At 55.7% G+C, this 23,912-nt stretch overlaps 3 protein-coding genes across 15 annotated transcripts in view; all 3 read left to right on the top strand.

Moving 5' to 3' along the window:
- The window catches only part of FAM193B (family with sequence similarity 193 member B), a 30,622-nt gene extending 23,923 nt beyond the window's left edge, over positions 1-6,699 (top strand). For all 9 annotated transcript variants that reach the window (XM_061151056.1, XM_061151051.1, XM_061151055.1 and 6 more), the window contains 4 exons: positions 2,433-3,453; positions 3,604-3,679; positions 4,399-4,496; positions 6,306-6,699. In XM_061151056.1, the coding sequence (XP_061007039.1) occupies positions 2,433-3,453; positions 3,604-3,679; positions 4,399-4,495 (1,194 nt within the window). In that variant the 3' untranslated portion in view covers position 4,496; positions 6,306-6,699. The remainder of the gene's footprint in view (positions 1-2,432; positions 3,454-3,603; positions 3,680-4,398; positions 4,497-6,305) is intronic.
- A 4,209-nt stretch (positions 6,700-10,908) lies between these two features.
- On the top strand, positions 10,909-16,629 carry DDX41 (DEAD-box helicase 41). 2 transcript variants are annotated; one of them, XM_061151048.1, is made up of 17 exons: positions 10,909-11,058; positions 11,141-11,251; positions 11,528-11,687; positions 11,768-11,842; positions 11,971-12,031; positions 12,155-12,291; positions 13,075-13,147; positions 13,250-13,403; positions 13,486-13,622; positions 14,430-14,592; positions 14,739-14,870; positions 15,123-15,194; positions 15,301-15,397; positions 15,535-15,684; positions 15,769-15,840; positions 15,955-16,065; positions 16,241-16,629. In XM_061151048.1, the coding sequence occupies exons 1-17, from the start codon at positions 11,032-11,034 to the stop codon at positions 16,375-16,377; spliced, it is 1,869 nt and encodes a 622-aa protein (XP_061007031.1). In that variant the 5' UTR covers positions 10,909-11,031; the 3' UTR covers positions 16,378-16,629. The 2 variants fall into 2 exon arrangements, with proteins under 2 accessions (XP_061007031.1, XP_061007032.1); XM_061151049.1 differs by lacking the exons at positions 10,909-11,058; positions 11,528-11,687.
- A 354-nt stretch (positions 16,630-16,983) lies between these two features.
- On the top strand, positions 16,984-23,491 carry DOK3 (docking protein 3). 4 transcript variants are annotated; one of them, XM_061151046.1, is made up of 6 exons: positions 16,984-17,126; positions 18,575-18,686; positions 19,957-20,277; positions 22,138-22,237; positions 22,353-22,525; positions 22,626-23,491. In XM_061151046.1, exons 2-6 carry the CDS (start codon positions 18,621-18,623, stop codon positions 23,304-23,306), a joined length of 1,341 nt encoding a protein of 446 aa, XP_061007029.1. In that variant the 5' UTR covers positions 16,984-17,126; positions 18,575-18,620; the 3' UTR covers positions 23,307-23,491. The 4 variants fall into 4 exon arrangements, with proteins under 4 accessions (XP_061007029.1, XP_061007030.1, XP_061007027.1 ...); XM_061151047.1 differs by lacking the exon at positions 16,984-17,126 and adding an exon at positions 17,746-17,880 and having other exon boundaries at positions 19,957-20,262; XM_061151044.1 differs by lacking the exon at positions 16,984-17,126 and adding an exon at positions 17,746-17,880.
- The last annotated feature ends 421 nt before the right edge of the window (positions 23,492-23,912 follow it).

Raw genomic sequence — 23,912 nt, 5'->3', positions numbered from 1 at the left:
GTTCTCTCCACCACCCGTCACCGAACAGTCCTGGTCATGTGACACCCTCCAGCAGCTCACACCATCCACTTCTTTCCCCCCTACTGACACTGTTTAAAAAGCCTTCAGTGACTGAACATTGCCTGTAGGCGCAAATCTAGGATCAGATATGGCCTGTGGGGCTCTTGAGGATCTAGCCCCTGCTTAGGTTGCCAACTTCATCTCTCAGTCTGCCCCTGTGGCTTCCCTGCCCACTCTGCTCCACCCAGAAGAGATCTGTGCTCCAGCTGTCCTTCTAAGTATTTGCATTCCCTAAATATTCTACATTTTCCCATTTCCCAGCCTTTCTTCTACTTTTTGTCTAGAATATGTTTGTCTCACACTTCCCAGGATAATCCCACTTACCCTTCAGTGCTCAGTGAGATACTGCCTCCTCTGGGAAGCACCTCCTGATGGCCCAGTCTGGGTCCCCAGAGCACCCCGTGCTTTTTCCCCTGTTGCTTTTCACACTGTCACTCAGAATTAAACAGCCTGTTTGCACATCCATCTCCCTCAGCAGACTCAAGTCAGTGAACAGAGACTGTCTATGCACAGCTGAGTTCCCAGAGCCCAGCCCAGTGCCTCATATAAGAGTCACAGGTCAAGAAATGATTGTCAAATGATACTTAAAAACATGAAGATCACCCCTGGGTATGCCGTCCTGACTCACCACTTAACTAGCACGTAATCTTGGGTCAGTTCCTTAACTCTTTCCAAAGTCAAGTTTCCTCATCTATAAACTGAGGATAATGACACAGCAAGGGCAGTTGTGGGGATTAAATGAGGCAACGTGGGAAGGTACCAGGCTTATGGTACATAGCAAAAATGTGTGGTTCCATGCTTTTTCCTTCTCTCATTACAAAATTATACACGATTCCACATCATTCCCTCTACACCAGTCGTTTCACACTTGTATAGCAGAAGTCCTTTCTGCAATTGAAACTGTCCTCAGGCCCTCAATTCCTAACAAATGAAAGCAGAGCTGTTCTGACACAGAGGAAGAGCAGAGTGAAGGGCCTTCCGGTTCTTTGTCCATCACCATGGCCTCAGCTCTGCCTGTAGCCTTGAACTCCACGGCTTACAGCTGCTCCAGACCTGAGTTCCTTTCTCACCTGAGCACCACTGTGCCAGGGCACAGCCTGATTATTGCCCAGGGAAGGGGACACACACCCACTGAGGTGTCCTCATGGTGGCCTGTGACATATATAGGTTGGTTGTTTTTCTCCCAAATTTATAAATGGAGATCATAAGGTTCAGGGAGAGTAAGTGATTTGTCCAAGGTCCCACAGTTGTGGTCCTAGTCAGCTATAGAACCAGCCTGTTAAAAAGATGAGAGAATAAATGTATGCCCCCTGGGGCAGAGGGTCGCCCTCTTAAGTTGACATTGTGGTGGCAAGCCCTCTTCTCACATAACTTTTCCTGTTCCTCCCCCTCCATTCCCAAATCAGCTGTAAACAGGTGAGATAGTGAAGTCAACTGGCCCCTAGCACATCACTACCACCTCATTCCCATTGGCTTTTGAAAACTGTATCCTGTCTCCCTCTAAAGACCTCCTCAACCTGCTGGTGCCTTGAGGCTGGGACAGAGCTGGTGCCAGAGATTAGGGGTGGGGTGACTCAGAGCCCACAGACTTGCTTTCACTCTCCCGATCTGACTGTCAATGCTGAGTGGCAGAGTCCAGCCTTCCTCAGCCTCCTGGTCCTCACCTGGGCAAAGGGGCTGCTTTTACCTCTTGCTGTGGGGCCTCTTGTCTGCCACTGGGCATGCTTTAGGTGTGCCTTTGATTCCTTGAGGCCATCTAAGCAGTGAGTGGCCTTCCTATGGGAACTTGGCCCTCTCCAATAGCACCCATAGGCAGCCTCAGGAGGGCACACACATTTCCCAGCCACCCAGAACAGTCTGATCTACCATGGTATCTCACAGCCCCACATCTTCCTTCTTGGAAGACCTACATGTTGTCATGGCTTTTTTTCTCCTGCCACCTGCAGAATTGAAGAGAATGCCTCCATAATACTAATCTTCCTTACACATATCCCCACTTTGGTCTTCACTCCAGAATTACTGTCCCCATTTTGCAGATGAGTCCACTGCTACTCAGCAAGTGAGTGAATTGCTTAAGCTTATGCCTGGGAGGGAGATCCTATAACCCTTTTAGGCCCTAGGACTGATTCTAGGGCCCTGGACGAACAAGATGTAAAAACCCTACCCTCTGTTGGTGTAAATGCCTCCATCCCCACACATGTACCTGTTGGATTGCATTTCATCCTTGTTACTGTAGGGTGAGCAGGCCAGGATTGCCAGGCCCTGCTTCTAGCCAGTTAGTGGCAAAGCTGGGCTGGAAGCAGACGTGTCGGGTGTCACACTGTGCCTGGCAGCTGCCAAGCCCCTGCTGAAACTGCCTCTTGTCTTGGCAGGAAAAGGAGAAGGCCCAGTTGGCAGCGGAAGCTCTGAAGCAAGCAAATCGTAGTGTTTCTGGAAGCCGGGAGCTGAGGCCTGCCAGGGAGAGTCTTTTGGGGTGGCCCGACCGGGAGCTGGATCGGGTCAACAGCTTTCTGAACAGCCGTCTACAGGAGATCAAGAACACTGTCAAGGACTCCATCTGTGCCAGCTTCAGTATGTGTGAGCTCAGCGTGGACAGCAATGGCTTCTCTAAGGAAGGGGCCACTGAGCCAAAACCTCAGAGTCTAGCCCCCTCAAACCCCAGTGGCTCCTCAGAACAAAGGCCTGACATTAACCTTGACCTGTCCCCTTTGACTTTGGGCTCCCCTCAGAACCATATGTTGCAAGCTCCAGGAGAGCCAGCCCCACCATGGGCAGAAATGAGAAGTCCCCACCCACCATGGACAGAAGTGAAGGGCCCCCCTCCTGGTATCCCTGAGAATGGGCTAGTGAGGAGGCTCAACACCGTGCCCAACCTGTCGCGGATGATCTGGGTCAAGACACCCAAGCCAGGTAACCCTGGCTCTGAGGAGCCAAGCATAAAGGAGGCCCCTGGTTGCAAGCAGGAGCTGTCTGAGCCTGTGGCCTCAGGTGGGAAGCCACGGAAGGGCAGGAGACAGGGTAGTCAGGCCAAGAAGAACGAGGTGAGCCCAGCTTCCCAGCCCCCAGCCTGCCTTGAGACTCCCAGTGCCAAGGGCCAGGCCCCTAGCCCCAAGCAGCCAAGCAAGGCCCCAGAGCCTCCCAGAGTGGACAGCGGTGCTGAAGCTGGAGAAGGGAGCCAGGGGGCCCAACCAGGACCAGGCTGGGCTGACAGCCCCAAAGCTGACAAGGAGAAGGGCAGCTCCTGGCGAAACTGGCCAGGTGAAGCCAAGGCACGGCCTCTGGAGCAGGAGTCTGGACACCCCCCAGGCCCAGCAAGGCCGCAGAGCTTGCAACAGGGCAAGGGCCGCAGCCGCCGGAGCCGCAACAAGCAGGAGAAGTCCGCCGCCTCCTTGGGTGAGTGCACCAGGAACTGACTGACTGATCGGCCCCCACCCAGCCAGGCCACGGGGTGGAGGGCAGCCCTTACCTGTGAGCAGCAGTGCCCCAGGAGCATGACTCAGAGGCTGCTGTGAGCACTGAGCCCTCCTGGCTATGTCTTCCTAGACGATGTGTTCCTGCCCAAGGACATGGATGGGGTGGAGATGGATGAGACTGACCGGGAGGTGGAGTACTTCAAGAGGTAGGTGTGAGGCTGCCTGCTCTCCCACTCATCTCCCCCGCCCCAGGTAGGGACACAGGTAGCCAGGATGGATCATCTGGGAAGGTGCAAGGGACTGGGAGCAGGAGGGATGTCAGGCCCCAAGAACAAGGGCTTTCTCCAGTTTTATTCACCTGCATTTCTCTGCTCTTGCCTGGGTTGAGTTTTGGGGGCAGTCTTATCTAGGTTGGAGGAGAAAGCCATATACATACAATCCAGTGATAAGAGCTATTAGAGGAGTAAAGACATGGGGCTAGAGCCTAGAAATGGCCAAGCTGAAGGATGGGGTGGCCAGGGCAGCCCTCCCCAAAGAGGTGGTAACCAGACTGAAACCTGAGGAATAGGAATCAGTGGGCCAGGCAAAATGAAAAGGGTTTGAGGGCAGGAGAAATACATCATCCTGGGAGAAACAGAAGGCATCCCAGTTTAGCTAGAGTAAAATCCAGGGTGAGGAGGCTGGCTGTATGCTAAGGCAGGTCACTCTGTTCACACACTGCCCCTTAGGCGTGTGGGTACCTCACCCGGACAGCCCCTTACTGTTAGACCGAAACACCTGGGTCCGAGGGGTTGTACAGAGCTGACCTGGTTTCCCTAGTGGCCAGGGCTCACAGGTCTGGAAGCAGGTCCAGTGGGGAGAAGAGAGAACCTCTGGATTGTTCCCCCACCCCACCCCCTGCCTGGGCATCTCCCAAACCCAACAGGTTCTGTCTGGATTCTGCAAAGCAGACGCGTCAGAAAGTTGCTGTGAATTGGACCAACTTCAGCCTCAAGAAAACCACTCCCAGCACAGCTCAGTGAGGTATCGAGACCCCTCGAGTGTTTGTGCACCCCTCCCTCCCATGCTCTGCCACCTTTTGTGCCGCTGCCAGGCCATTTCATGCTCTGGAGCACAGGGAGTTGGACTAGGTGCTTTGGCGGCCCCATCTCCTCTCCTGAGGGCCCTCCTGTCGGGCCCTTCCAACACTGCCATCCCCTGGGGTGTCGCTGCCAGGCCTCTAGCTTTCCTCACCAGCTGCCTGCCAAAGTGCCCAGGGGGCCATGGGCCTTAGAGGGCAGCGCCCACCCCTGACATTATCAGCCTCTGGGTTGAATCTCATTGGCCTGGCCTGGCTCCTCCATGCAGGCACCAAGGTGCTTCCCAGCTGAAGCCATGCAAAATGGACCCAGCCCCAAGAGAACAGTGAGAGGGCAGTCCCGCTAGACCAAGGCCTTGGAGGTCATTTAGGCGTAGAGGCTAGGTCGGCCCTCTTCCTCAAACAGGATGGGTTCCATGAGGAAACCGGTACTGAAGCTCCCTCCTGGAAGAAGAGTCTGGCCCCCAGCTGGGCTCTGGTCTCCCCTCCCAGCCACCTGCATAGGTCTTTTTATCTGAAATATTGACACATCAGATGTTGTTCCAGGCTAAAAACAGAAAACTGAGAAGGCAGTGGGCTGGGAACCCCCAGGGCATAAGAGAAGACTGACTGGCAGGCCTTTGTCCTGGGCTTGGGGCTTAATAGCTGTAGAGTGCCATAGTTCACCCTAAGATGTCTGCCCGTGGCCGGGCCTCTTCAGGCTGGCAAGCATACAGCTGCCTTTGAGGCAGTAGGGAGCTGGGGCAGGTGGGCTGAGCTCACCCCTCAGGAGAAGGTCCTCTCTTGTCTCTTCCTCCTTTTCCCAGTGCCAGGGCAGCAGACTTCTTGGACCCTTGACTGAGTCCCCGAGTCCCCTTTTGAGTCAGGATCCTTGACACTAGTCTCTGCTTCCCGGGGGCAGCCTTCAGGGCTGGGCTTCCTGTAGGCTGGTCACGTTGGCACTAACCCAGGGTCAGGGCAGTCCTCGGGCTCGCCTCAGCTCCGCTGCTCTGTGGGCCTGAGCTCCCTGGTCCTTTGGCATGGTATGTCCGCACCCCCCAGGAGCTGCTGCCAGGGTCAGGGTGCCATCCTGCCTTTCTTCACCACCTCCACAGGAGCCAGGGGCTACCAGAACCCCAGGCACCTTCATCTGTTGCCCCTTTTGAGAGAAAACAAGTCACACTGCCTCCCCCAGCCCAGTGCCTCTGTTACGTAGGAAACCTCATCCATCTAAACCCCATCCATCCACCAGCCATCTTCTGTCTCTCCCTCTTGACTGGTCTCTTTCTCAAGACGGGGGTGCTCCCAACCAATAAATGCCCTCCAACTTTGACCTTCTCCACCCTTCTCGTAGCCTTGCTTGTGAGCCCGAGTGTGTGAGGGAGCATTGCTGGTGCAGGCTGGGGGCCCAGCCTGGGCCAGGCACCTGGAGCCTGAGGCAGGAGTCAGAGCACAGGTGACCTCTCCACGGTCAACGGGAGAGGCCGGGCTCTTCCTCCACCCTCGCCTACAGCAGGGGGCTCTGCGTTCCTCTAGTGTTGTCCTCAAGTCCTTGAGATTTAGGATGATGTTCAATGGGGCGGGGGTTCTGTCTTAACCTTCGTCCTCTGCTGGAGGTGATGGGGAAAGTCTGTTCACTGTTTTCAGCCCAGCGGACAGAAATAGCAGGCAACTATTCCTGCCTCCATGGGGACCTGTGGAGACTCGGAGCCAGCACAGGGAGGCTGCCTTGGGGCTATTTCTCACCATGTGGCCGTACTCTTCTGTTTTCTCAGCCCCTGCCAGAACCAGCTTCTTAAGGGTGTCCTGAGACCCCAACTGCCAGCCGAAGGTCTACAGTTTTCTCCATCACATCCCCACCTACCTGCCCAAGACCCCACTCCCCGGGGCTCCACCATCCTGGACCAACCAAAAGCTGAATAGATGCTGTTCATGCTGGGGCCCCTCAGGACCTCTGCAGAGCCGCTTCCTGGTGCTACGCAGCCCCCACACTCAGAGCCCGGGGGCTGGGCTGGCCTGTGGGCTTGGGGGCTGATGGTACTGCTGGCCCAACACTGCTCTTTTTGTGTTTGGTTGTTTTGTTTTTGTTTTACTTGTTTTTCAATTCTTTACTTTTGATACTGTGAAAATCTTTCCTGCCGAAAGATAAAGCAACATTTGGACACAGAGTCGGTGTGTTGATTGATGGTTTACTCATCTGGGTGGGGCGTGAGGGTGAAGGATGTACTCTGAGGCATTGCAGTCTGCCTTAGTCATTAACCTTCCTAAGCACATGCTACCACAAGAGGTTGGCATCGATTCCACTTAATTCTGTCAGCAATGCTAAGTGGAACTATTAGCCCATTTTATGGATGACGAATTAAAGCCAAGACAGCAAAGAGACTCCACTGAGCTCAGTTTGGCCAACTAGGATCCCAGGTGGTGCAGTGGTAAAGACTCTGCCTGCCGATGCAGGAGATGCAAGAGACTCAAGTTCGATCCCTGGGTCAGGAAGATCCCTGGAGTAGGAAGTGGCAACCTGCTCCAGGATTCTTTTTTTTTAATCGAAGGATAATTGCTTTACAGACTTTTGTTGTTTTCTGTCAAACAGCGACATGATCCAGCATTCTATAACTGGAAAATTCCATGGATAGAGGAGCCTGGTGGGTTACAGTCCATTGGGTCTCAAAGAGTCAGACATGACAGCACACACACACAGGATTAAAGCGTAGGTCTGTATGACAGTAGCATCTGTGCCATGCCCTCCTGTTAACAGGATGCCAGTGTGGAAACCCAGAGCAACCCCTTCCCCACACTGTGTCTCAGTTTCCCTGCCTCCAAGATGGGTGAGTTGGAGGGGGAGAACTTGGTCTCTGTGCAGCTGATGTGAGAAGCTATCAGGAAGTCTTGAGGCCTTTGTGGATTGTGTGTGTACCTATAGCCTGGATGACAGAAGTTGTCGGGGAATGTGGGTAAAAGTAAAGGTGGAGTTTTATCAGTTGGATCTGAGTTTACAGTGGGTATGGATGTGTTGCCAAAGTACTTGAGTGTTAAGAATGAATTCTTGTGTAAAGCAAACTACCTCATCCCCTGCTCCCCACCACAGATCATGTTTGTGAATTCAGATTTTAATGTAACAGTTTTGCCAGAAATGCCTCACACACACTTTTGCCCCAAATCCTCACCTCCAATGCCATTTTCTCTGCTAGAACAGTTCTTAGCTTGTGCTCATGTGGGGAGTGACAATGGCAGCAGCTACACCCTCACTAACAGGTCTCTGTGGAGTGTTGGGACCAGGATCCAAAACCACTCCCTCCTTCCCCACCAGGTTGAACCCTTCCCCACCCCACAACACACACGCACACACTGGGCTAGCAGTACCACTTCTTCCAAAGAGGTGAAACAGCACTGACCACAGGCTCACAATTCTTGATCCCTTGGCCAATCCTCAAGGAAGTGTGGCCACTTTTCTCTGAAACCTTTCTCTGTATATTTATTAACCTGTGCTTCTCGCCTTCAACTCTTACACTGGGATCCTGCTCAGCAATTGAATTGTCACAGCTATGAAAAATTCTGCTTCATCTGCAGAGTTGCAGATCTGATCAAGCAGCTGCTTTACCCACAGAAAGTGAAAGTCAGTCATTTCCGACTCTTTCCGACCCCATGGACTATACAGTCCATGGAATTCTCCAGGCCAGAATACTGGAGTGGGTAGCCTTTCCTTTCTCCAGGGTATCTTCCCAACCCAGGTCTCCCACATTGCAGGCAGATTCTTTACCAGCTGAGCCACAAGGGAAGTCCAAGAATACCGGAGTGGGTAGCCTATCCACCGGATCTTCCCGACTCAGGAATTGAACCGGGGTCTCCTGCATTGCAGGTAGACTCTTTACCAACTGAGCTATCAGAGAAGCCCTTTCCCACAGAAAAAGAGCTCTATGAATGGTGTTCAGGGTCGTTCAAGTCTGGTTCCTGCCTCTGGCACACTCCAGCCACACCTGATGACCTGTCTCCAGCTAGGTCTGGCACCCTCAGGGCTCCTGACTTTTGTTCACTTGTTTCCCTCTTCTGAAATAACACTTTCTTACGAATACCACCTAATCCTTCACATTCCAGCTGAGAAGCCACTTTTTTACAGTTTACCCTGTGTGTGTTAGTTGCTCAGTCGTGTCCAACTCTGCGACCCCATGGACTGTAGCCTGACAGGTTCTGTTTATGAAATTCTCCAGGCAAGAATACTGGAGTGGGTTGCCATTTCCTTGCCTTTATGCTAATTCCAAAAGGGATACTTTGTGTGTCTTAGGAGAGTTCTTAAACTCAAGATCAGTTTATCTCCACCTAATCTCTTTGGGCTTAGATGGTAAAGAATCTGCCTGTAATACAGGAGACCTGGGTTCAATCCCTGGGTCGGGAAGCTCCCCGAAGAAAATGGCAATCCACTCCATATTCTTGCCTGGAGAATTGCGCGGACAGAGGAGCGTGGAGGGTTACAGCCCGCGATATTGCAAAGAGGCGGATATGACTGAGCGACTAACACATTCTCACTGTGCACAATGTCCAGTACACACTCTATCATACAAAGGAAGAAAAAAAACAGCACTAACCTATCCTCTTTAAAAGTTGAAATTATCCTGACAGTCAGCCCTGCACATTCATTCTGGGTCTACCTTTCCAGCCTTAACTCTGCATTATCCTATCCTACACAGGCCACATCTCTTTGTTCACTAAGAAACTTGGGCATGGCCAGAACTTAACTCCTGCTAGACCCTCTATCTAGTTGAATGGTTATCAGGCCTGAGTGGTCTGGCTGTCCAGACAGGGCACCTTTCTTTTTGTTTTTAAACTCATGTATGCAGAGTACATCATGAGAAACGCTGGGCTGGAAGAAGCACAAGCTGGAATCAAAATTGCCAGGAGAAATATTAATAACCTCAGATATGCAGATGACACCACCCTTATGGCAGAGAGTGAAGAGGAACTAAAAAGCCTCTTGATGAAAGTGAAAGAGGAGAGTGAAAAAGTTGGTTTAAAGCTTAACATTCAGAAAACTAAGATCATGGCATCTGGTCCCATCACCTCATGGGAAATAGATGGGGAGACAGTGGAAACAGTGTCAGACTTTATTTTTTTGGGCTCCAAAATCACTGCGGATGGTGACTGCAGCCATGAAATTAAAATACGCTTACTCCTTGGAAGGAAAGTTATGACCAACCTAGATAGCATATTAAAAAGCAGAGACATTACTTTGCCAACAAAGGTCCGTCTGGTCTAGGCTATGGTTTTTCCAGTGGTCCTGTATGGATGTGAGAGTTGGACTGTGAAGAAAGCTGAGCACCGAAAAATTGATGCTTTTGAACTGTGGTGTTGGAGAAGACTTGATAGTCCCTTGGACTGCAAGGAGATCCAACCAGTCCATCCTGAAGGAGATAAGTCCTGGGTGTTCATTGGAAGGACTGATGCTGAAGCTGAAACTCCAATACTTTGACCACCTGATGCAAAGAGTTGACTCATTGGAAAAGATCCTGATGCTGGGAGGGATTGGGGGCAGGAGGAGAAGGGGAAGACAGAGGATGAGATGGCTGGATGGCATCACCAACTCGGTGGGCATGAGTTTGAGTAAACTCTGGGAGTTGGTGATGGACAGGGAGGCCTGGCGTGCTGCGATTCATGGGGTCGCAAAGAGTCGGACACGACTGAGTGACTGAACTGAACTGAACTGACTGAGACCCTCTATCAGGAAGCCTCTCCCTCTCCTGCTCTCCCAGCAGCTCTGAGATTCCTCACTTCCCTATAACTTCAGATCCAGGTCTCCTCAAAGTCTTCTTTGGTTCCCCAGTTACTCTCGCAGCTCTATTATGGCATTTAGAATGAAAACCGTTTGCGTACATATACAGGCCCTCAGTTTAAAACCACAGTCATCATTTTGTTTATCCCTCGCCACTCTGAACATAGGTGTTTCACACAGATAACACCACCAGTATTCTCACCAGTCAGCGGCAGCGTGTGTGTTGAGTCACTTACTCTGCAAGCCCCATCCTGCCCTGCCTGCCTTGGCCGGTGCGGGTTAATAGGAGCCGGATAGAGTCCAGGCCGGCATTCCAGCTAGCCTGGTCTCTGAGCTCCCCGGCCACGAGAGGGCGCAGTGTCCACGAGCGAGGGCGTGCCGAGTGACGTCACGCCCTGGGCGAGGCTGGGCCGCCGGCAGGCCGCCCTCTTCGGGAACGGCGGTTTCCACGCTTCTACCCGGCTCGGTTTGAGCTTTTAGCGCGTGCTCGAAATCCTACAGAGTCACACAATGCCTTGCCTGACGCTTTCGCCCTCAGCCCCGGCAACAGCTGCGTAGCCGCCTACAGTGGGCGGGGACACCGTACCGCACGACCGACGCTTAGGAGAAAGTTTGTCCTTCTGCGCGATCCGGCACTCAGAGGTCGTTGCTAGGTGCCGACGTCCGCTTCCTTATATCTGATTGGGTCTCATCATAGGTGGGGCGGAGCTTTACTGTGGTGCGCATGCGTGCAGCAAAGGATGGCGGAATCGGAACCTGAGCGGAAGGTGGGAGAGAGGTTGGGGTCCGCGCGGGTGGAGAGCGAAGGTAAAGGCTGGGGGTCCGGGTCTGACTCGTGTGTGTCTGCAGCGGGCTCGCACCGACGAGGCGACTGCCACAGGAAGCCGCTCCGAGGCAGAGGATGAGGACGACGAGGACTATGTGCCGTACGTGCCGTTGCGACAGCGCCGGCAACTACTGGTGAGGGCCCTGGGTCGCGGGAGGAGTGAGGGCAGGAGATGGTGGTTTAGCGATGCGATAGAGGGTGGCCCTGGGTCCGCGGAGTGAGGTGTCAGTACGCGGGAGCGTGGTCCCTAGGCAGACGAGGAACTGGCAATCTCATCTGAGGAGTGGGGCAGCTCTGCGCCTCCGAGCACAGGACACTCTCCCAAAAGCCAGGATCCTGACGCAGGCCCCCGGGCCCGATGCCCCACTTTGCGTTGGGCTTGGCTCTGAGGGGCACTGGTGGAACCTCAGCTCCAGAAGCTGCTGCAGCGAAGGCGCAAGGGAGCTGCGGAAGAGGAGCAGCAGGACAGCGGCAGTGAGCCCCGAGGAGATGAGGACGACATCCCGTTGGGTCCTCAATCCAAAGTCAGCCTCTTGGATCAGCACCAGCATCTCAAAGAGAAGGCTGAAGGTGGGCTGGGCAGCAGGCCGGAGGCTCAGGATGGCGCCCGGCTTTGGTGTCTCTCTGACACCTCCTGCTTCTTTTGTCAGCCCGTAAGGAGTCTGCCAAAGAGAAGCAGCTGAAGGAAGAGGAGAAGATCCTAGAGAGTGTGGCCGAAGGTCGAGGTATGACTGTAGCCAGGGCAGAGAGGAGGTGAACTGAGCCTCCTCCCTCAACCCCAGGCATGTTCCATTTCAAGGGGCCTGGCCTCTGGGAAGCAGGAGCCAACCTTGAGCCACATCTGTTTCCTCAGCTTTGATGTCAGTGAAGGAGATGGCTAAGGGAATCACATACGACGATCCAATCAAAACTAGGTACGTCTTTCCCGTCTGCAGTTGGTTCCTCTTACTTGGGATGGTAGGTGGCTGAGACTGGAAGGGACACCCCAAAGCCAGGTGTGCCCAGGGGCTGTCTTGACCCTTGTCACCCACCCACAGTTGGACACCACCCCGTTACGTCCTGAGTATGTCTGAAGAGCGGCATGAACGTGTCCGGAAGAAGTACCACATCTTGGTGGAAGGCGATAGCATCCCACCGCCCATTAAGAGCTTCAAGGAAATGAAATTTCCTGCAGGTACCTGGGAGCCGGAAGCACCAGCACATTATATGCAACAGGCTGTGCTGGGTCTTTTGTTCTGTGCACAGGCTTTCTCTGGTTGGAGCTCGCAGGGGCTACTCTTTGTTGCAATGCACAGGTTTCTCATTGTGGAGCTTCTCTTGTTGTGGAGCATAGGCTCTAGGCACTCAGGCTTCAGTAGTTGCAGCACACAGGCTCAGAAGTTGCGGCGTGCGGGCTTCACTGGTTGTGGCATGCAGGCTCAGTAGTTGTGGCACACAGGCTTTAGTTGTTCCACAGCATGTGGAATCTTCCCACACCAGGGGTTGAACCCGCGTCCCCTGCATCGGCAGGCAGATTTTTATCCACTGTACCCCCAGGGAAGTCTGCAGTACCACATTGTGATCATGAAACATGCACCACATTTTGATAGTGAAGCATCTGTGAGGTTGCATCCTAGGCCCCCACCGAAATCCAGAAGCTGCTGCATCAGGTCTAGTCAGTGGAGAAGGAGGAATTCGTCTTTATGCTTCTTTTTCAGTCATTCAGCTGTTCATATTTTGTAACCTCTGCCATTAGGGAGCTTTGGTGGGCAAGTGATGATGGCCTTAAACAGAACTGGGTGTGAATCCTACCTCCACTTAGCCTAGAAGCCTTGGACAAGTTTGTGTGTCTGTCTTTCTGTCTGTCTTAGTTTCATCGTTTGTAACCTGAGGGGCATAGTATCAATTTTATAGGCATTAGGGGCCTGTGTCGCTTATCCTGTGAAACACAAAAATGAAGCCAGGTTGTTTTCTGTAGCCATCCTGAGAGGCCTGAAGAAGAAGGGCATCCACCACCCAACACCCATTCAGATCCAGGGAATTCCCACCATGTGAGTACGAACCTGACAGTCCTGGGGAGGAGCAGTCACTGGATGAGAAGCAGTCTTTGTTTTCCACCAAGCCTGACCCTCTGGCCTCTCTTCTCTCACCAGTCTGTCTGGCCGTGACATGATAGGCATAGCCTTTACCGGTTCAGGCAAGACACTGGTATTCACTTTGCCTGTCATCATGTTCTGCCTGGAACAAGAGAAAAGGTTACCTTTCTCTAAGCGTGAAGGGCCCTATGGACTCATTATCTGCCCTTCGGTAAGAGAGGCTGGCCTGGAGGGCAGGGTGCAAGAGGGAGGGAGGCACCTTCTGGTGCCAGCCACTGCCCCTGTACCTGCAGCGGGAGCTGGCCCGACAGACCCACGGCATCCTGGAGTACTACTGCCGCCTGCTGCAGGAAGACAGCTCGCCGCTCCTGCGCTGCGCCCTCTGCATCGGGGGCATGTCCGTCAAAGAGCAGATGGAGACCATCCGACAGTGAGTCTAAGTAATCCTGCCCCAAGGGTTTCCTCGGAACCCCTTGACACGCCAAAAGACCCTTTGCTTTAGCTACTCAGCAGAGCCTTGCAGAGGCCGCCCATGGGCTCAGCCCTCAAGGAGCCCCCAGTCTAATGGGGAGGTGGGTTGGGACAGAGGAAGGTGCTAAAGTACTCTGGGACCACAGCAGATGGAACAGGGGCATCTGGGAGGTAAGGGAGTCAGGGCATTCCAGGCGGAAGGCAGAGAGGTGGAGGGCCTGGGGTGTCCAGGACGATCAGGTTGTCCAGTGTGATCTATGAAGGAGGCTGAGGCTCTGGGGTGTGGCTAGGCCTGTGCCCTTTACACACAGTGCAGTTCCCGACAGACAGCACATCACTACCTGTCCAGGGTTGCAGACAGACCAAACCCAGTCCCTGTTTCATAGGCATTGTTAGTCAGGGAAGATGCAACCATGGAAAAGATGAGTTCAGTGTACCAGGAAGGTGATCCCGCTGAGGCCTACAGAGGGAGCTGTGGATGCACAACTGAAACTATCTGAAGATTCAGCCCTCCTAGGGGCAGAGGGGTGATCAGGGGACGGGCGTGCGAGGCAGAGGTGACCACATGGCTGGGGTCTAGCAAAGAAGGCTGTAGTGCTCTCCAGGAGAGCCTTGTTCTGTTCAGAGAGCAAGGTGGTGGCAGTGACAAGGAGGGACAAGCAAGGAGAAACAGGAAGGAAACTGGAAGGCAGAACAAGGCGGGCTGCTGGCCTCTAGGTAAGGTCGAGCAGGTGGCTCTGCCTTAGTGTCTCTCCTTGGTCCCCAGTGGTGTGCACATGATGGTGGCCACCCCTGGGCGCCTCATGGATCTGCTGCAGAAGAAGATGGTCAGCCTGGACATCTGTCGTTATCTGGCCCTGGATGAGGCTGACCGCATGATCGACATGGGCTTCGAGGGCGACATCCGCACCATCTTCTCCTACTTCAAGGTGCCCTTCCCCACCTGGCCAGGACGTTCCCCCACCGTTCCCCCCACCACACACACCACATTCAACTCCGAAGGGCCCTGAGGCCCACCCACTGTCCCAGCTGCTCAGCCTCCCTCCCCACCCCCACATGTCCTCTTCTTTCTCAGGGCCAGCGACAGACCCTCCTCTTCAGTGCCACCATGCCCAAGAAGATTCAGAACTTTGCCAAAAGTGCCCTGGTAAAGCCTGTCACGATCAACGTGGGGCGTGCCGGGGCCGCCAGCCTGGATGTCATCCAGGTACCTGCTAGGCAGTCTCGCCTGGGAGGGCGGGGTCTTCCAAGGCTCCCGGGAACTGATCAGGGCCGGGTGGGTACCAGGGGTTTCATTCACAGCCTTGGCCCTTAGCAGGAAGCCTTCTTATAGTGCCCCGCCCTTGGCAAGAGGCTTCTGGTCACCTCCCAGCCAGGACTGGGGACCCATTCTCTGTGGCAGGGCCAGGGCTGGTGAGCCTGTTCTCAGGACCACCTGACCTGATCCCGGTGGTGACAGGAAGTGGAGTACGTGAAGGAGGAAGCCAAGATGGTGTACCTGCTTGAGTGCCTGCAGAAGACACCACCGCCCGTGAGTGCTGCCAGCCACGCTGGCCCGGGGGCAGCATGCAGGGGGAAGGTCACAGGGGGCACCCAGGAGTCAGCCCCTGTGACCAGAGTTGGCTTTTTCCGGACAGGTGCTCATCTTTGCAGAGAAGAAAGCGGATGTGGACGCCATCCATGAGTACTTGCTGCTCAAGGGAGTGGAGGCTGTTGCCATCCATGGGGGCAAAGGTCAGGGTGGGATGTCCTAGGCAGGGACCCCACTGCCATAGCAGCCCCTCATCTTATCCCTTCCCCACCTGGACAGCCTGCCACTCCTCCCCAGACCACTGCTCTCGCCCTAACAGTTCCTGCCTGACCCTTTCCAGACCAGGAGGAACGGACCAAGGCTATCGAGGCATTCCGGGAGGGCAAGAAGGATGTCCTTGTGGCCACGGATGTAGCCTCCAAGGGCTTGGACTTCCCTGCCATCCAGCACGTCATCAATTATGACATGCCTGAGGAGATCGAGAACTATGGTGGGGTATTTGGGAGGCTGGGGTTGAGGGCTCAGCCCTAGCCCCTGGAGAGGGGGCCACATGCTCTGTTCCCTCTCTCTGCAGTGCACCGTATTGGCCGAACTGGGCGCTCAGGAAACACGGGCATCGCCACCACCTTCATCAACAAGGCCTGTGGTGAGTCTGCCACCGAGGCCACCAAGGCCGTTCCTGGGTCCTCCACCTGTGACCTCTCAGGTTCTGGCTGCAGGGCCCAGGGTTGGACCTGAAGGCTCCCCACTATCCCCACAGATGAGTCAGTGCTGATGGATCTCAAAGCCCTGCTGCTGGAGGCCAAGCAGAAGGTTCCACCCGTCCTGCAAGTCCTGCACTGTGGGGACGAGTCCATGCTGGTCATTGGAGGTGACGCGGGGTGGAAGGACCCTAGTCCAGTGGGGACAGTCGAGAGCCCCATGGAACAAGTGCATGCTGCCCCTTGGTGGACTGGGAGTCTGATGGGGGGGGCCACGGTCTGGGGTATGGAGGCTGGCCCCATCAGCGTGCTGACCACCCCTCCCCTGGTCCCCTATTCCCACAGAAGAGCGTGGCTGCGCCTTCTGTGGGGGCCTGGGCCATCGGATCACGGACTGCCCCAAGCTCGAAGCCATGCAGACAAAGCAGGTTAGCAACATCGGCCGCAAGGACTACCTGGCCCACAGCTCCATGGACTTCTGAGCTGGCTGCCACCCCTCCTTCTTGCGAGGGGCCTCTGTCCCTGGAACTCCAACCATCACCACCACCCCCTCCCCCCCGCCAACACACAAACACACACACCTGCCCCGTGGACAAGAAGACAGCAACCTCGGCTCAGCTGGTCTGGGTTGGGCCAGGCTGGACCTGGCTGCCTGCTCGCTGTGCCCCCCAGAATTACTATTTTTGCTCCCCTTTACCCTAGCTGCCATTAAAGCACAAGCCTTTCTGGTCTCAGCCTCTGTGTTTCACCTTGTCTGCCCCGAGCTCCCTGGGCAGGCCTCACCCTCTGACCTCCAGCGCCCCTTCTGAGGTGGGACCTTGGTATCTCCCACCACCACTGCCAAAACCTGCTGGTACTGAGTTGTGGAAGGAGCTGATTGCCTAGGGCCTCCTGTGGAGGCTTAGGGTAAATTTCCTCTATTGTGACTCAGAGAAGGACCACCCCGATAGACCAGAGGGAAATGTTTGGTTGGGGTTTCCGGTCTTTCTGGTTGGCTGTTAGAACCTCCAGCCCTGCCCCAGCCTCCCTCTTCCTGTCAGTGGGTAAAGTTCCCCGGGGCTTCTCCTAAGGCCCTTTGGAGACATCCTGCCTCAGGCCCCCTGCCCACACAGGCTCTCAGTAGGGAGGCCTCTGCTGTTTGCCAAGCGGGCAGCAAATGCCATAGGACTGCCACATGCATCCAGGCCACATGCACCCACTGACCCAGCTATGTGCTGGGCTCAGGACCTAGGTGAGTCAGACAAATGCCCTCTGGGAAGTTCACAAGTGAGTGGGACAGAAGATTAGCCGTGAATAAATGCAGGCCGCAGTCACGGGACTGCTAGCAAATGGGCCAGGATTTCGGCATCTTGCTATGGGTAGAAAGAAAAGCCCAGGTGGCAGCTCCTCTGTGCCAGGCACTGCCTGTACAAGGCCACATGCTTATCCCAGCAGGACAGCAGTTGTTTGAGTCATGCTTGTCACTTGGTGTGTGGCCTTGGGCAAGTTACTTAATGTTTCTGAGTCTTGATTTCCTCATCGGTGAAATGGCAATGAGAATGCAAAGGACATGGTGTCAGGCTGCTGGGGCCATAACGGGCCCAAAGCCGGGTGAACGAGGCCCTGGATTTCCTGCCTGAGAAGCTGCACAGCCCACATGTGGCCCCCAAACAGTATTTGGCCTGTTCACACATTCCTTCGTAGAAGTGGCACGGGATAAGTGACACGAGGCTGTCTCCAGAATTCAGATTCATAAGCAGAGCTCAGATAACTGGCCTCCAGCAAGGAAAGGCTTAGAAAGAGCCCCAGCAAGAAGCAAAGCTTAAGAAAAAAAAAGCATGTGAGCTCTCCAGGGAACCCGGCAGGGGCGTGCCACCCTCACTCACGTGGCTGGGGCTGTGCTGTGAGGGCTGGGGCCTTTGTGCTCTCAAGATAGCGTGGGGTGGTCCAGGGAGACCTGAAGGAAGAAGGCCAGAGGAAGGAGGCCCAGTGCCCTGAGGAGCACGGTGAGAGGCGCCCTGAAGGGGCCAGGCGTGGGGAGGTGGAGGAGAGAATACTCCTCGAGTGCTGGGCCCAGGAGTCCAAGCTAGACCTGAGGGCACTGGAAGCCAGGCAGCGTTTCGGAAGGGGAGGGATGGGTTGGTGTGGGGATGGCAGAAAGGGCCGGATGGGCCCAGGTGGGGCCATGGTTCAATGGGAAGATGCCAAGGCTGGCAATAGACAGGAGCTGTGAAATGGAGAGGATCAAGTGATTGTTAGAACTGTTTTCCAGCATGAAGACAGGCCGACCAACTAGGACTCTTGAATGGGAAAGCAAGGAGTTTGCCCATCTGGCTAAAGGTCCTGGGGTGGGACCAGGCTGTGGGCATGCCAGGCCCCAGGGTACACAACTGCCCCAGGATGGGGGAGGAGTCAGAGCTCATGACTCGGGAGCCAGCCTGCGGTCAGAGGCTCACACCCAGCTGGCCGGGACAGGCAGGGATCATCTGCCCTCAGGTGGTCTGAGGCCCCTGCCTGGCCCTAGTGGGGTACCTGGAACCCCAAGGGAGAAATGTGGGATGCCCTCCCCACCCCATTCTATCTCTTTTATGGTAGGCAGGGCTCCCCTCCCCCAGGCCTTGCAGCTGCCTCTCTGGACAGAGGGAGGGGGAAGTGGCCAGAAGGGGAAGTGTGAGGAGTTCCCCTCCTGCCCGTCATCAGTCTCCTCAGGTCCTCGGAGTGGCGGCCCTGGGGCCCGGCCGCGGCCATGGAGCCTCTGGAGACCCCCGTCAAGGACGGCATCCTCTACCAGCAGCACATCAAGTTCGGCAAGGTGGGGACCCTGGCTGCCAGGCGGCCGCCTAGGACAGGTGGTGGGCCTCTGCCCCAGACTCGGACAGGTCACTAGGACTGGGAGAAAGCGGGTAGGCATCAGGGTGGGGAATCCAACCTGGGTGTGGAGAAGTTCAGCCTCAGCGAGACCCTGCCTCATTTACAGGTGGGAAGCCAAGAGCAGGGAGCCGGTAATGCCACCCTTGGGGCAGAGCAGAGGTGAGGGACCGGCTAATCCAACAGCCTTCCATCCCATCTCCTAGTGGCACTGTGGTCCCTGAGAGAGCTGGGGGCTGAGCTGGAGGAGCCCCTAAAAGTGGAGCTCCATCCTGCCAAAGAAGGCTCGACTCTTCCCAGGCCTGTCCTGAGATCCCTGGCCCTGCACACCCATAGCTCAGCTGCAGCTGCTGCCCAGGCAGATAAACCGTCTGTTTCCTTTGCTCGGAATTATTTGCATGTTTCCTTCCTTGCCATCATGAGACCGAGGCCTCCCTCCCACCCCAGCCCTTGCCCTAGCCTAACTGACCTTTTCTTTGCAGGTGGTGGGGGCACTGACAAAGCAGGGGTGTCGGGTGGTCTGCTCCAGCCACTAGATATTATCCAGTAGAAGCCCCAACCTCATGCGGTCTCACAACCTTTTGTTTTTTAAGTATTTTATTTTATTATTTATCTGGCCATGCTGGGTCTCAGTGGTGGCGTGCAGGATGTTTTGCTTGCCACATGTGGGATCCAGTTCCCTGACCAGGGATCAGACCCAGGCCCCTGCATTGGGAGCATGGAGTCCTAGCCGCCGGACCACCAGGGAAGTCCCCCCTCATGACCTTTGAGAGACAAAGCTACTAGTGCTTATGGGGGTCACAGTTGGGAAAGCGTGGGGGTAGATGTGAACCTAGGGCTGACTGACTCCAAATACAGACTGTCCCCCTTGCCAGGCCAGCTCTGGCAATGTGTCCTGGGCTTCCCTGGTGGCTCAGACGGTAAAGAATCTGCCTGCAGTGCAGGAGACCCGGGTTCAATCCCTAGGCCAGGAAGATCCCCTGGAGAAGGAAAGTATTCTTGCCTAGAAAATCCCATGGCCAGAGGAGGCTGGTGGGCTACAGTCCATAGGGTCACAGAGTCAGACACAACTGGGCGACACTTCGCTTTCACATGGCCTGAAGAGTAGGAAGGTGGAGTGGCCAGGAGCACTGGCTGACTGGCTTGTGTGGGGTTGAGCTGCAGGTTGAGAACTGCCAGTTGAGGGTCATCTCCCCCATTTTTATCATCTGCAGAAGTGCTGGCGGAAGGTATGGGGTCTACTCTATGCAGGAGGCCCCTCGGGTGTGGCCCGGCTAGAGAGCTGGGAGGTCCGGGATGGTGGCCTGGGGCCAGTAGGTGACAGGTCGGCGGGGCCTGGCCGGCGGGGAGAACGGCGGATCATCCGCCTGGCTGACTGCGTGTCCGTGCTACCGGCTGATGGCGAGAGCTGCCCCCGGGACACTGGTGCCTTCCTGCTCACCACCACGGAGCGAAGCCACCTGCTGGCTGCAGAGCACCGCCAGGCATGGATAGGCCCCATCTGTCAGCTGGCCTTCCCGGTGAGCACAGGGCAGGTGGGTAAGGCATCTAGGGGCGGGCCGGGGAGACCATTTCACCCACACCTTGTTCATCCCCATGCTCATCCACATCCCATCACTCAGCAAGCACCTAGAAGCCTGGGATACAGCCCAGAAGCCCACAGAACAAATCTCAGATGGCCATGCATGCTATGGAAAATCTGAGAGGCTGAGTGGGACCATGAATGAGTAGAGGGATGTTAGACAGGATAGTCCAGGAAGGCTTCTCAGGAGAGGACAAATAACCCACCAGGCAAAGATCTGAGAAAAGAGTGTCCTAAACACCAGTCTGAGAAGGCTCCTGAAAAGAGGGAGCAGCGTGGGCAAGGGACCTGAGGCAGGGAAAAGCTTGATGTTCAAGGAGCAGAAAGGCCAGTGTGGCCACAGGGTAAGGAGGGAGAGGGGACCCAGGAGGAGGCAACAGTGGAGAACTTAGTGGGAGCCAACTAAAACTGCCCTGGGCCACTTGTGGAGTCTGGGCTTTTATTCTGAGCAAGAGGGGAAGCCTCTGGGGAGTTTGACCCAGAAACTGAGTGTTTTAAAGCTTTGCAGGGTCTCTGATGGACCAAAAGGAAATGAGTGGCAGTTCCTCAAAAATTAAACAAAGTTAACATATGACCTAGCAATTCTCCTCCTAGGCGTAGACCCAAGAGAACTGAAACAGGTGTTCAAACAAAACTTGCATGAGAATCTTTAGTGCAGCATTGTTCACAGTAGCCCAAAGATGCAAACCACCCACATGTCCATCAACGGATGAATGGATAAACTGAATGTAGTCTATCCATACAACAGAACATTACTTAAAAAAGAATGAAGCACTGGTACACGCTACAACATGGGTGGACACTGGAAACATGCTAAGTTAGAACAGCTAGACACAAAAGGCCACACACTGTGTGATTCCATTTACATGAAATACCCAGAATAGACAAATCCAGAGTTACAGAAAGCAGCTTATGGGTTGCCAGGGCTGAGGAGAGAAGGGAATAGAAAGCAAAGACTTGATGGGTACAGGATTTCCATTTGGAGTAATGAAAAAGTTCTGAATTACATCTCCATCCACTTTAAAATGGTTAAAATGGTCAGTTTTATGTTGTGTATTTTACCACAATTCTTTTGATTTTTAAAGAAAAAAAAAAGGTAAATAAAAAGGAGCAAAGAGACCAGTGGGAAGCCATTGCATTTGACCCTGGCTATGGTATCTTGGGGCTTCCCTGGTGGCTCTGACGGTAAAGAATCCACCTGCAAGGCAGAAGACCCGGGTTCAATCCCTGGGTTGGGAAGATCCCCAAAGGAGGGCATGGCAACCCTTCTCCAGTATTCTTGCCTGGAGAATCCCACAAACCGAGGAGCCTGGTGGGCTATGGTCCATAGAGTCACAAAGAGTCAGACACTGAAGTGACTTAGCGTGGCATGGCACGTGGTATCATGGGCCAAGGTGGTCATGATGGAGACGCTAAGGGTCAGAGCCTGAAGAATGTCGGGGAAGATGGGGAGAGGTCAAAGATGGGAGGAACAGCGGCCATTCACTCATGGGGCCCACCCTTGAAGCTCCCACCCCTTTACTGCTCCAACGTGTCAGGGACACAGACAGACTGGCCCAGTCCCTGGCCAACCTCAGGGGCGATGGAGGACATCTTCATATGTGTCCTTCACTTTACAGCTCTCAGCACCCTAAAAGGGGCAGTCGGTGGGGAAATAGGCTCAGAGTGGGGCCCAGGGCCGTGCACTGTGTCACGGGCAGAACTGGGACTGACACTCAGGTCGCTGGGTGCCCCTGCTTGTCACAGACCCCAGGGAAAGGATATGGGAATGGGGAGGAGGGGCACTAACCTCTGACCTTGTCCCATTCCCTAGGGCACAGGGGAGAGTTCCTCGGTATCTGGGGAGGTGGAGGCTCGGCAGAGGAGCCTAGTCCCCATGGAGGAGAACTCCATCTACTCTTCCTGGCAGGAAGGTAAGTCGCGGAGATTACAGGGGCAGCCTTAGCCCCAGCACAGCCGGGGAGGGAAGCTTTCTGGGACCCCAACCCAGGAGTCTGTGCTTGTGGCCCTCACGGCCGGTGCTTGCAGTGGGCGAGTTCCCGGTGGTGGTGCAGAGGACGGAGGCAGCCACCCGCTGCCAGCTGAAGGGGCCCTACCTCCTGCGGCTGGGACAGGACGCTCTCCAGCTGAGCGAACCGGCCAGCCCGCAGGCGCTCTACACCTGGCCCTACTGCTTCCTGCGAAAGTTCGGCGCCGACAAGGTGAGATGCTGGGCCGCCGCCCCGCTGGTCCCGCAGGGAAGGGTGGCGGGTGGCGCCCAGCCCCTCAAACCGCTGACTCCTTGTGCCGCCCCCTGCCCAGGGCGTGTTCTCCTTTGAAGCCGGCCGCCGCTGCGACTCGGGCGAGGGCCTCTTCGCCTTCAGCAGCGCCCGCGCCCGCGACCTGTGCGGAGCCTTGGCCGCAGCCATCGCCCGCCAGCGGGAGCGGCTCCCGGGGCCCCGGCCCTGCCCTCTGCCGCGGGCCACCTCGCTGCCCTCGCTGGAGCCTCCAGGCGAGCTGCAGGAGGGGCCCCCGCGGCCCGAGGCGCCCGGCTCGCGGAAGATGCGCACGGCCGAGCCCGGGCCACAGAGTCTGCCGCCGCTGCTGGGCCCCGCGGTCTCCGAGGAGCCGCCGGCATTGCTCTACGCGTCCGTGTGCAAGCGGGCCAGCGGGCCCCCAAGCGCCGCCGCGGAACACCTGTACGAGAACTTGTTCGCGCCCGACGCCGGCTGCCGGGAGCTGGTGCACGAGGGCCCGGGCGGCGGCAGCCCCCCGGCCAGCCCCATCTACCACAACAGCCAGGACCTGGGCTGGCCCGGCGCGGCCCACGACAGCAGCCTGGAGGCCCAGTACCGGCGGTTGCTGGAGCTGGAGCTGGCGGATAACGGCGACGAGGCGGCGGGGTCTGGCCGCCCCGGCGCGCACTCAGGCTTCAAGGCCAAGCTGGTGACGTTGCTGAGCCGAGAGCGGAAGAAGGGCCCGGCCCCCTGCGACCGGCCCTGAACCACTTGGCGTGGCCGCCCTAGGAGAGGGGGGCGCTCTCCCTGGGACAAGAAGGCAGGGAGGACCACGGACATCTGGGGACGCAACCCTCACACTCAGTCTAGCCTGGAGGGACAAGGCGGGAGGCCCCCCTGGTGTATAGTGTACAGATTTGCTGGTAATAAAGCCTTTGTAGTTCTTCTCTCTGTCCAGCCTCCTGGCCCACAGCGCCATCTCCTCCCTAAGGGTTTCCCTGGTGGCTCAGATGGTAAAGAATCCAGCTGCAATGCCAGATTCCTGGGTTTGATCCCTGGGTCGGGAAGATCCCCTGGAGGAGGGCATGGCCACCCACTCCAGTATCCTTGCGTGGAGAATCCCACGGACAGAGGAGCCTGGCGGGCTACAGTCCATGGGGTGGAAAAGAGTCAGACACGACTGAGCGACTAAACACAGCAAGGCTCCCGGCAGCGGTATGCCCAGGTCCACACAGATCTTCAAACACAGGGGTTGCAGCAAATGCCAGTGTCCGGTGCTGAGTTCCAGGGACATATGTGACCCAGCGCCAACCTCTGCCACCAGTAGGTTCTGGTCCACTGGAGCAGGCAAGTGGAATGCAGATAATTATGG

Source organism: Dama dama, chromosome 9 (genome assembly GCF_033118175.1).
Source record: "Dama dama isolate Ldn47 chromosome 9, ASM3311817v1, whole genome shotgun sequence".
NCBI lineage: Eukaryota > Metazoa > Chordata > Mammalia > Artiodactyla > Cervidae > Dama > Dama dama.
This window is presented reverse-complemented; position numbering and strand designations above follow the sequence as displayed.